We start from the raw sequence: 12,132 nt of genomic DNA, 5'->3' as shown, positions 1-12,132 counted from the left end.
GGAGGGTAGCTAGTGTTTGGAAGGGAGAGGAGAGGTGTGCTGCAGCTCAGTGTTTTTCCACCAGAGTTTTTGAGGGTGTGCCGGACTAGTCACTCAGCGAGCATTATGACACATATTTTCATTGTGACGTCACAAGAAAGGGAAGTAAAGGCTGGACTACAAATGAGCTGTTTTCAGGCAGTTCAGAGCAGTGTTTTCTGTGGGAGATGGGAACTCCCTTTGGGCTGGGCTTTGGTTTGGCCTTGCAAGGAGAGGGGAAAAGCCAAAAAAGCATAATACCACCTCTTTAATAGCAGCCTGGTGACATTTTAAACGGCCTGATACTTTGAGTTGAATTGTAAATTGGTCTTGCTTGGGACATGAATACTGTTCATTGCCTGATAGTACAAATCGGGGAGTATACACCTCTACTTTCCTTAGCTATTGATGGATTCCATTCAAAGTCAGAAATGGAAAATGTACAGTTGGTATTTCCCAATTACAAATGACTAAAACATGCTAGCAGCTTTCTAAGGCTGATGGGAATGCCACTAGTTTTGCAGATAATTGGTTAAAAAGTATCAGACTAATTCAGTTTTGGCCTGATGATGGACCTAGATGGCACCACCTTCTGTGGGGAACATGAATGTCTGCACCATATTTCATGGCAATCCATCCAAGAGTTATCATGGGATTTCAAAGCTAAAAATGTCAACTTGCTGATAGTGCTTGAGGAAAAGTATGGGGATTAAGAAAGTCATTAGGATACAATGGGGAAATCAATGGGAACTATGAATGTATATCTTGTGCCAATCCATCCAGTAGATGTTAAGCTACTTCACATGAGAATATAAAAACTTTCACCTGCTGGCAGCACTAGAAAAGTAATGGGAATCAATAGGGTTCATCCTCTGGAAACCTTAAATATTTGTACCAAATTTCATGGAAATCCATTCAACATTTAACAACAAAAAAAAGTCAACCTCGTGGTGACGCTAGAGGAAAACTTAGGGGAATCCTAAGGCTTAGATTCATCCTCTGGGGACCATGAATGCACGTACAAAATTTCATGGCATCCCATACCGTCGAAATATTTATGCCTGGGCCAAAATGGTGGACCGACCAATGATGCCCCTAGAGCCAGTCACCAGCTTTGCTAAAAAAGACAAACGTTCAGTGATCAGTGATACTTCATGTTTGCTGAAAGTGCACTGCAGAAAGTTTACAATGCACTTTTTCAAAGTCACTAAAATCAGAACCTTGGTTTATGATATAGTAAGCACAAATTCAACCAGACATTTAACCAGTGCACGGACAAAAAAACATAGACTAAAAGAAATCTCATCTCATACCTCCCACCATCAGCTGGCAAAACATTCTTCACATACAGCGTCCCATTGGGGAAGACAAACAACCCACGTCCAAGAAACTGTGATGGCTTTACATGGACGCCTGCTGGGAGCATCCATTTCAGAGTGGGCACCGGTTCGCCCCTCACAGAGCAGTGGACATACACACTCCTGCCTGGTTAAATGTGATTTTATTAGTTTAGATTACTCATTGTGACATTGGGAAGATTTTATTGTCTTTGCCATATCATAAGGAAAACTTTCAGTTATGGGACGTTTGAAGATGTTTTGTTTGCATGACTTTAATATTTCTGTACTATACCTGGCTGAATGATCACAGTATCCATTGCTCCTTCACTGATGCTTGGAGGCAGAGCTGCGACATGAAGATGATAAGTGACTGTGTCAGCACCTGCTGCGTTGCTTGCAATACATTTATAGTCCCCTTTGCTGGAGAAATTGGGAGAGTGAATTTGCAGGGTTCCATTTTGAAGCAGAGAAACTGGAGAAAGGAGCGTGTGAACAGTCCCGACCTCACGTACAAACGTCCTGTCCGGAAGAATCCAGGAGATTTGGGCAAGAGGTTTTCCTGAAGCAAGGCAGTCAAGAGTCACACTTTTCCCTAGGTAAACTGCTATCTCTGTAGACTTGGGTAGTTGGATCTTGGGTGCCTGAGTCTGGACAGCTAAGGTGATGACCAAGCGATCTGATCCAAACCTGTTCTGTGCCGCGCAGAGGTACTGGCCTCTGTCCTGAAGCTGGATGTTTTTAATAACAAATGTTCCATTTTTGAAGACTTCAAAACGGGGACCATGTCTGGTGTTGGCTGGAATGGTAGCACCTGAGAAGGGAACAGAAGAGATAAGGAGACAATCAGGTGGGATAAATAAAAATTCAGAATTATATCTCTCATGCCACATTTGAACATTTCTGTCTCTGTTGTTCCCCAGTGATAGCATCAAAATAGTAACAGTGGCAGGCAGATCTGACCTGGCCAAGGAGAGGAATAAGCTGAAAGCAACACATAGACTGTGACCATGTTCTAAATTTGATTTTGCTTATTCCTTCCCTTTTCTTTTTTTTTTTTTACCTGTGGAGACTTTGGTCCACGCAATGCTGGGTTCAGGATTCCCTGTTGCTTTGCAGGGCAGGAACAAGTCACTCTCCGCCAGTACTGACACACTAGCTGTGGTTACAGTAGTAATAAGGGGCTTCACTCCACCACTTTCTGCTCCAAACACCCATGGGAAAGGAGGTGAAGCTGTGGGCCGCTGAGAGCTGATTCGTCCTGCTACAAAGACACATTCAAATAGCAAAAAATAACATCATTATCACTGATTAAAGCAGATTAAAATAAGCTGCTCATTTTCCTTCATAAATAAATAGCCTATATCATTTCAATACCTCCAGGCCACCGACCTCCATACTGAACCCCAGGGGTGGTGGGTTGGTAAGAATGAGGGGTCGGGATGAGACCAGAGAATGATGATGATGAAGATTTAACAGGGTTCGGTGGCTGCAGGGTGTAAGTGTAAGAAGCAGAGGGTGCTGGAAGTTTGGCGGTGTAGGGGCTATATGGTTTAGGTGTGATGGGGGAAGGAGGGTTGTGGTGGCTAGTGCGAGGTTTAGGTGTCACCATCTTCCCCAGCTGAGCAATGCGATCAAGTTGTGCCTGGCAAAACCAAAATCAAAATGATCAATTATTATAGTATCAACCCAGATATTAACCTGGAATTGAATCCCATCTGTGAGAGCTGATTTATCGTCATTACCATCATTGCTATCATTACCATCATTACCATCATTACCATCATTACCATCATTACCATCATTACCAACTGTGTTATTAGAAAAGCCAAGTTGAAACAGAAATTGCCCTAAAAAAACAAGAAACACGAACATAAATATACACTGGGTGATTATATTCAATAGGAGAGAAGAAAGCACCTTTTTTGGAACTCCAGTTGCAAAGCTATGCCTACCCTAACAGAACCATTTCACTGATTGAAAGGCTGACCTGAATATGAGGTGTGTCGTTTTTGCAACATGCATGAGCATCCTTGATGGATCTCTGGCCACAAGCTGTGGAAAATTTTCAATGCACATTTTCACTTTCAATAAAACCAGAACCTTGGTTTATGACATACACATATTCAACCATACATTGAACCAGTGGATAAACAAAGACTGAATAGACCAAAAAAAAACTCTGGCACTGGCACTGTGGACACTAATGGCCCTTTTCCACAGCAAATCTGAACAAGACTTGCACTTTTTTTCTTAAATTTACAGTTAACTTAAAATTGTTAAACACTGCAAGGGAAATTAATGTGTCAATTTACAGCATATTCTTGTCAATATCTTGTCAATTTTGCTATTTGTGTTTTTAAAGCAGTTTATGAACATTCAGATGTACAATTACATTTATCACATATTGCACACCCACAAAACCACCCCTCATCATACCTGTCTGTATCTGTTCCTCAGCCTTGACAGAAACAGTTGATCTCTGGATTGGGTCCTGCCATCCACATGATGATTTTGTTGTTGATGATGATGATTAAGTGACAGATCGGGATTAGATCTGGAGTTTTCTGTTATTCCAGAAATGGTAGGTGTGGGCTTCACTGTTTCAGCTGTGATCTCTGGTCGGTTGGTGACAACCAGGCTTTTAGCCCAGGGGTGGGGGAGAGGCCAGGGTCGATGGGTGGGCGCTGGGTGTGACACAGCACCTAAGATCAGAGAGCAAATATTTAATAAAATACATATCCTTATATTCCAAACAGGATTACAGTGACATATCATATTATAACACCAACCCAACATTATATATCTTAAGTTAAATATTTTAGCTTGTTAAAGTCAATATTATAGTCTTGTTCTTTACCCTGTATCTCTTACACTTTCTATCAATAATGTTTGGTCACCACACCTGATTTCAATACTTTTAAGAAGAAGGTCATTACATTAGCAGCTTTATTTACCTTGCCTTGGATGAGGAAATGACCTTTGACTTGGCCAGGAAGGGTAGTGAGGGTAGTGATGATGATGGAGAGAAGGCCAGTGGGACATCGGAGGGACTCTGTGAGGCTGGGAATGCCTGCCTGGATTCACTTCACCTTCTCTTCCTGTATTTCTGTTTTGGTTTGTGTGTGTCATCGTGGAAGTACTAGTTTGCCCTCCTCCCTGTTTGTTCTGATGGAGCCACGGGTGAACTGGCTCCATTATTGGGAAACTGTGATCTGTGATCTCAGGCATCGCTTTTGGCTTGTTTACCTCTTTATACTCTTTCTGTGTGACTTCCTCTCTTGTTCTGCCTCTTGTTGAATGTGAGGTAATGACCCTGGAAGATGGAGTTCTTGCTTGGGTTGGTGTATTTTGCTCTACTGAAGGTTGAGTGTTAGGTCTTGGTCTATTTTGTGTTGTTAACTGGATGCTATGCTGCACATTGTTGCTCTGTGTAACCCGCTCCGTTTTAGATTTTTCTGTGTCTTTCTCACTGCCTTCTGTATCTATTTGATGGTTTTCTTTCCTTCCTATTGCTGGCATTACCTCCCTCTCACTTTCTCCAGCAAATGTTTTGTTGTCTCTGGCATTTTCTTCAATTTGTGTTTTTATCTCAACCCTCTGTCTTTCTGATTTCATTAGATTTACAGTGTCTTTCTCCTTTTCTTCAACAGTCCTTTCATTTGTACAAGGGGTACTATCTAACTTAGGAGTCACAGTCGTCTTTGGATAAGGTAAATTCTGTCTACCTGTAGAGTTACCTACATGTTCTCTAGCTGATGGAAATGTGGTATGGCTACTGTCAAGATCATTAGTGGTATGAGAGGTTTCACTAGTTAAATTTTCTTTGGCTTCCAAACTATCGCTATCATTGTAATCATATTCTGTATTGTATTCACTTTCATCTTCCTCCGTCTGATACTCAGCAGATAGGGTTTCATGGTTTTCCACTGTGGTTGGAACAGGTGTTGTAGTAGTAGTAGTTGTGGTTGTGGTCATTGTTGTTGTTGGTGTTGTGGTTGTGGTCATTGTTGTTGTTGGTGTTGTGGTTGTTGTTGGGCGAACAGTTGTTTGGGGCTTGTTTGATGAATTGTAGAAGGGGTGTACGTGCGGATGGACTCTCATTGGGGGTTTTCTACGTCTATAAGGTGGCCTTCTCCTGTTTGGCCGACCAGGAACGAGGTTGAAGTTCTTTATCCCCTCTCCAGAGTGCTTATTTTCTGACTGATCGACTGGCTGAGCAGTTCCAACAGAAGGAGGGTCTGTGATAGCTTCTGCTTTTTCTGTGATCCCGCTAATGTGGTGTGGGGTTGGTTCTGTACTTCTCGGAGGCTTAGGGTGTAAAACCTGTGGCACACTTTCTGAGGTTTCTGACTCTTTTTTGTTATCCCCTTTCTTCTCTGTAAAATAGGCCTCAGTCTTAGCTTTTGTGTTGATTTGGAAATTTGTTGGCTCTATCCTAATATCAGGAGGGCTAGTTGTAGAAGCAGTTGTAGAAGGAATTGTAGTAGTATGTTTGGAGGTACTTGTTTGGAATGTTACAGTGCTGGGCTTTGGTAGTGACTGCTCTGTGGGCAGAGCAACACTTGGTTTAGCCTTAGCTTTAGCCAATATCTCTGCCCAACGATTTGGATCTAACTCTTTAACAGATTTGTTGGATTTTCTCTTTGAATCTTTGATTCTTATCCTTTTTGAAAAGCCATTAGGATTCCTTTGCTGTGTTCCTACCTTCTTAGGGAACTGTGTTGCAGAAGGACGTATAATTTCCTGGTAATCTCCCCCTGAACCCTCTACTTCTTCCATGCCAACTGGAATGATCTGCTGCTCTCTCCCAGTCAGTACTTTGGACCTGTCAGTGGCCTTTTCTCCTGTGACTTCCACCATGTGTGACAGCATGTCAACTCCATAGAGATTTGAGGCCAAGCAGCTGTATTCCCCTGCATCTTCTTGTGTCAACCTCCTTACCACCAAAGTCCCATTTTCCATCACTTCTGCCCGTCTTGTCTGTTGTGTGGGGAGAAGAATTTGGTTTTTGGGTAGGTACCACATAGTTTGACTGGGCTGGACTGAGGTCACCTCACAAGGTAGAGAAAAAGAGTGTCCCTTTTCAACTACAACTTTCTTACCATTGAAAGCTGTGGGACTGAGTGAACTTTGTTTGATGGTGAGCCTCAAAGGCATCAAGTCCACTCCAGCTTTGGTTCTAGACATACAGTGGTACAGGCCTGAGTCAGACAGTGTAGCATTTAAAATCACAAGTTCTCCTCTTTCAGAAATTTCAATTTTATCAGTTGTATCCTCCACAAAGGACAAATCTGGACGCATCCACTCCACTTTCACCTCCGGATCTGAAGTGATGACACTGCACTCCAAGTGAACCTTTGAACCCTCGAGAGCAGTCTGAACCCGCCCTGCTTTCCCTCTGCGAATTAGAGCCCAGGATATGCTGTCGTCATTGTCATCTTTCTGCCCTCTATTTCGATTGATTAGCTTGGTAATTAGAGTAGTGAAATCCATTACCAGTTTCTTGGTTGTTGTCTGCTGTCTGTTGAGCCTCAAAGTGACTCTGGGTTGAAGCAACCACGAGGGTTCTGCTACCAAATACCCTTTTAAATCTGTGAAATATGGGGAATTTTCATTTACGGCTTGGGCATATTGATAGGTTACTCTGCTTGCATTTCCTCTCTGTTGACCTCTCTCCAAGATAGCAGGGCTTTCATAGTAATATGCCACCAATTGCCACAGACTTTGTAACGTCTCCCGATCAATCTCACACTCAAGGGCAGTCACCAGTGACACATTGACAGACAACTCCCCAGGTGGATTTACTGTCCAGGTCATGGGTGAACTGTCTCCAGGGTGGCGCACATCACATGCTACATGAGCACTGTTCCCATGGCTGTCAGAGAGAACGAAGGTCAGATGGCCTAAAGGCTTTTCAAAGTCACGGGTGTACGGGTGGTCAGGCTCAGCTTCAGATTCAGCCCACACAGGATTGTCCCACTGTTTAAGGGGGGAATGAAGAACTGGTCGTTCACATGTAAGCTTGTCTGGAGTCAGTCCCAGAAAAAGGGTCCCATTCAGGGGTTGAGGAGAGGAGCACTGGGGGCAAGTCTCACTGGAACCACGTTCCTTCTTGCACTTTATTACACCTGGGAGAAAGAATGATATAGAGGAAGAGAGGGAAGGATAAAGAGGAGAAGGACCGATGGAAACAATCATAGGAATTGGAGGGAAAGGAGGAGAAAGGGTAAAAGGGAAGGGGCAGTTAGTGAGATGTAGGTAAAGACAGAGAAAGGGGGAAAGAAAGGAATTATTTTAAATGGGAAAGAGGAGTGTGAAAAATAAAACATGAATCTGGCATTATAAGGGCTTGGGGAAATGCAGGTAAAATATTATCTCTATAGGGGTTTGAGTTCAGTGAAGGTTCATCCATCCACTAATAAAGTTCTGGCAGTCACAGGCCCCTATTTTGAGATGAAGCAGTCCATAAACATAATTATATATTATCAATGTTCTGTCGATAAATATAACTAGCATATGGGACTGCTTAAACGTGATTCATGAAAAGTTAACAAAGCTATGACAAATGAGACAAAGCTCATGTGTCATAAACGTTTTTGAATAAGGAAAAAGTAAACAATTCAGTACATTTTCTGGACTGCATATGGCTCAAATAAAGTCAATTTATTAAGACTAGCTGTGTCCTTCAGATTTCGTGCAGAACCTGGATGGCAAACATGCAACACTTTCTGCCAGTACTATGTTCTGCTTCTGGTCAAAAACACTTGTCTGAAGCCCAGAGAAACACTATTTCGACCTTTTGTGCGCATATATTAATAATATAGAAATAGATTACAGCCATTTATTTAGCTATGAGTCAAGCCCTTAGATGATCATTTTACAGTAGTGTGTTCATTTAAAAGTTTAAATAGTTTTACATGATTTCTGTTTCTTTGTATATTTAGTTTTTCAATGAAATCACTTTTTTACTGCTTATATGTCAACAGGCTCACATAGAAATGTACCACATGCTTGTTTCTCTGTTGCTTGGACCAGCCACTATTCTGCTTCTTATGGAATCAGGGCGGGTCCTCTGCATGCGCGCTCTTGCTTAATAATAACACTGCAGCTAACAAAATGGACTCCACTAACACCACTAAATGACAGGCTCCAAGCACAACACAAACTCGACGTGAAGATAGAAAACAACAACAAACGTGCTGAAGCCACGTAAAACACTGTCCACATCATAATGGCTCAAGTTGCAGAGAGACCTCTGCTTTGTTTTTAAACTGACAAAACCCACACAGATTTGGCTTTCATCCTATTGGACAGGTAAACTAGCATTACTGCAAAGCATGTGAAATATATTGCAATGTTGTGCTTTAGCTCAATTTAGAAAATGTTAGCACACCAGCTAACGCCGAGCATTTGTTACTGTTATTCTGCACAAAATACTACAGTTGTATGGCACATTACTTTACCAGCTAATGTGCCCCATATTACTATTCTTTGTACCATTGGTGTTATGTCAAAGTGTTAGCTTACAAGAAATTATGTAATCGGACAAAGCAAATGTGGAATGATTTGTTTATACTAGCCTATAGTTATGCAAGGCAGGGTCAGCCAGCCAACGTGACATTCAATTTAGATTTATTATCATTTTACCAATACTTCTTCACCTGTCTCAGTCGCTGTAACTTACTGACCCACATAATATACAATGATGCAAAATATCAGTGCAGGATAACAATACAGCAGAAGACCCATTCAATACGCTAATGTTACTTACTGTTATAAAGTGTGGCAACAATCTCATTTAAAATATGCAATCCGGCTCACTAACCGTACATTTAATTGTGCTCACGTTGCTGAGCCTCCGGTAAAAGATGCACAAATAATGTTAGGTACTGAAAAGCAGGCAGGCAAGCTAACGCCAATGTATCACCTTGGCTAAATGCAGTCAGTGGAACGTATATATATATATATATAATAATTGTTGCATTGGGAGTTTAGCTGTAAAAAAGTAAGTAAGTTTGCTAACAAGTTCACAATATCAACATAAAGGTCCCATGCAAAATGCACATTTTGTCTTTTCAACATGAAAAACAACACACACATAATATGTGTCCCTGGTGTGTTAGCTAAAGCCAAGAAAATCTTTTCTCCATAAAATATGATCCAGTTTCGCCAAAATCAGTGAGCTATAAAACTTATAAAAGTTGTGTTTTTTTACTGTAATTTGAGGCGTAGTCTCACATTGCCAGACATATCTCCAAACAACTACTGTGAACTAGTTCCTGCCTCTCGGGAGGTTTCAGAAGTTGGTCAAGAATAAAATGGACTTTTAGGGAGAGGGGCATTATAAATACAGGAGCTAAAATGTGTTCAGACCAAGTGGGACGCTTCCGGTCTGAGACACGAAGCCTATGCCGAAAAACCTGCATTCCATTGAACGGCCAGCAGTGGGCGACTCTTCTGGTTGCAAAAAGAAGTTCAGGTCCATTAGAAATAATGGTAAACTGACCCTATTTCTCAACTGATTTATTACCTCAGTATACTCTTTCATAATGAGTTTATGGTATCAGTCGCTAGTTTTAAGTCTTCTTCAATACAACATGATGTTCATTTAGTAAATTATGGTCATATTTATAGGAAAATAGACCATAAAGCAGTATGCTTCAGGGCGGGATTATCTATGATTGACAAGTTGTTACCAAGGAAACCTATCAATCAGGTAGGAGTGACTCGTACCCACAGCACTGTGTAAAATTTAACCAGTGCCGTTAGTTTTGAAGCTGTTGTTCGCTAGATAAAATTGTCAGCCCTGTTAAAATGAAAGTTAATGTGAAATACAGATGCACCTAGCTAAGTAAGCTATTTAGCTCAGCACACGACCGTTAGCTCCACCATCTCGTCCAAATATGGTCATGTCCGGTGCTACTGGTTGCAAAAACTCAATATGGCGGCGCCTTATTGGCCAAACTCAAGGCTTCAGAACAGCAGTCCACAAACCAATGGGTGACGTCACGATGACTACGTCCACTTCTTATATACAATCTATGGTTTAGACAGAGGGTAAATACAGGTGCTGAAGCAATGGACAGTATGAAAGTTATTAGTTAGTTAGTTAATTATAGTTTCTTTTAGCCCATTCTTCTGGTTTTAAGGGCCAGACCTTTGTTGTTTTGGTTTACTCCATTAACTCCTTTATCAGCCACAGCAGGCAGCTGTTATAAACGAAAAACCTTTGATAAACCTACTTGCCCAGCACCAAATGACACACACACTAACTAGTAGTGGAGAATTTAACAGCTAACAGGGTGTTCCCCTTCCCAAATGTGACCAAAAATCAAATAATTCAGCCTTATTTTTTACACTGTCCCTCTACGATTCTTTACATAGCTGTTAGTCATCCAGTTTAGATGAAACTTTTTTGGCACCACAGAAGTGAAGAAGTAAGCAATAGAGTCAAATTTCATAACTTCTAATGTGAGAAAATAAGAATGGGGTAATCATATTCACGAGTCCTTACCTTCGTGTGTGGAGCTCCATTCTACCAACCAGTGGAGCTGACAGTCACAGGTCCAGGGATTACCATGTAGAGAGAGGAGCTCAAGCCTGGGAGCTGTCTTAAGTGCTGCGGCAGGGAGCTGCTCCAACAGATTGTCTGACAGGTGTAAGTGTCTGAGAGAAAAACATTATATATTTTCCTTTGTTTATTGGTCTACAGGATGACAGGGGGCTAACCTTGAATGCATTATGCAGAAGGCAGGGAAACAACTATGTATGAGGTACAGGTATTGACTAGCAATTCAGTACCTATAAGCAATTTGGGGTATCTATGCATCTTTTAACTGGAGGGAACTCTTGTTAAGAACATCCATTCATTATAATCTCAATCAATTCAATTTTGAGGATTTTCCTGTAAGCAAGGATGCCAAGTTTACAAAAACAAGAGAAACAGTCACTGTCTTTTTATGTCTTACTTGAGTCCTGAGGTCCAAAAGCTTCCTAGTAGTGACACTGTTATGAAGGTATGAGGGTGGATATCTTTGAGAAGGTTCCCCTCCAGCTGCAGCAGTTTTAGGGAGGTCATGCCAGAGAAGGAGTATGGCTCTATAAAGTCGATGAGGTTGTGGTCCAGATGGAGACGGATCAAACCAGCAAGGCCCTCAAACAGACCAGGGTTCACCGTTGTTAGCTTGTTGTAACTCAACTTCAAGATCTGGAGAAAATGAATAATTAGTCTTATACTGACATTTATTAAACATTAAAACTGTATTAAGCTATTATTAAACTAGGAGGCAGAAGGACTCAAACTGAGAAACACAGGTCTGACATAGAATTTGCTTATAAAGTTTCTATGGCTAAAGGGTACCAGACACAGAACCTGACAATGTAAGTCCACATTAAGTAGCCTTTTAGCTCTGCTTAATTCCACCAACTCCTGACTAAACTATTTTTACCTTTAGCTTGTTTTACTTGTTAATTTTGTGTCTTTGCTTTTTCATAATAGACAAGTAGTTTACACTGGCTTGTTTGCTAAAAATGGCTGCCCCACTTCAGTTTTATCTGAAAAGAACATGTTGACACTGAATTGTACCATACAGCCGTGCGAACAGGATACAATGGGCTAAAAGTGACTAAGATTGGAAAATGTGCAGAACTGCTTTTTCTCAATGGGTTGGGCAGCATGAACAATCATTTGACATTACACCAAGTCATTTAATGCCTTTATTCAGACGCATTCCAGTTTCATATTGTGTTACTGAAAAAGTGATTTTAATAACTT

General features: G+C 41.3%; 1 protein-coding gene across 1 annotated transcript in view; it reads right to left on the bottom strand.

Annotated features, from left to right (window-relative positions):
• The window catches only part of si:ch211-159i8.4 (matrix-remodeling-associated protein 5), a 29,879-nt gene that overhangs the window by 4,516 nt on the left and 13,231 nt on the right, over positions 1 to 12,132 (bottom strand). The window contains exons 5-12 of the mRNA XM_038700007.1: positions 11,327 to 11,565; positions 10,873 to 11,024; positions 4,313 to 7,486; positions 3,795 to 4,060; positions 2,733 to 3,000; positions 2,419 to 2,619; positions 1,651 to 2,169; positions 1,332 to 1,503 (exon numbers count right to left, since the gene is read on the bottom strand). Coding sequence (XP_038555935.1) covers positions 1,332 to 1,503; positions 1,651 to 2,169; positions 2,419 to 2,619; positions 2,733 to 3,000; positions 3,795 to 4,060; positions 4,313 to 7,486; positions 10,873 to 11,024; positions 11,327 to 11,565 — 4,991 coding nt within the window. The remainder of the gene's footprint in view (positions 1 to 1,331; positions 1,504 to 1,650; positions 2,170 to 2,418; positions 2,620 to 2,732; positions 3,001 to 3,794; positions 4,061 to 4,312; positions 7,487 to 10,872; positions 11,025 to 11,326; positions 11,566 to 12,132) is intronic.

This window comes from Micropterus salmoides, unplaced genomic scaffold, assembly GCF_014851395.1.
Source record: "Micropterus salmoides isolate LMB-PRFRI ecotype aquatic unplaced genomic scaffold, ASM1485139v1 Ms_hic_scaffold_5, whole genome shotgun sequence".
Classification (NCBI taxonomy): Eukaryota; Metazoa; Chordata; class Actinopteri; order Centrarchiformes; family Centrarchidae; genus Micropterus; species Micropterus salmoides.
The sequence above is the reverse complement of the archived record's forward strand: the minus strand, read 5'-3'. Positions and strand labels throughout refer to the sequence as shown.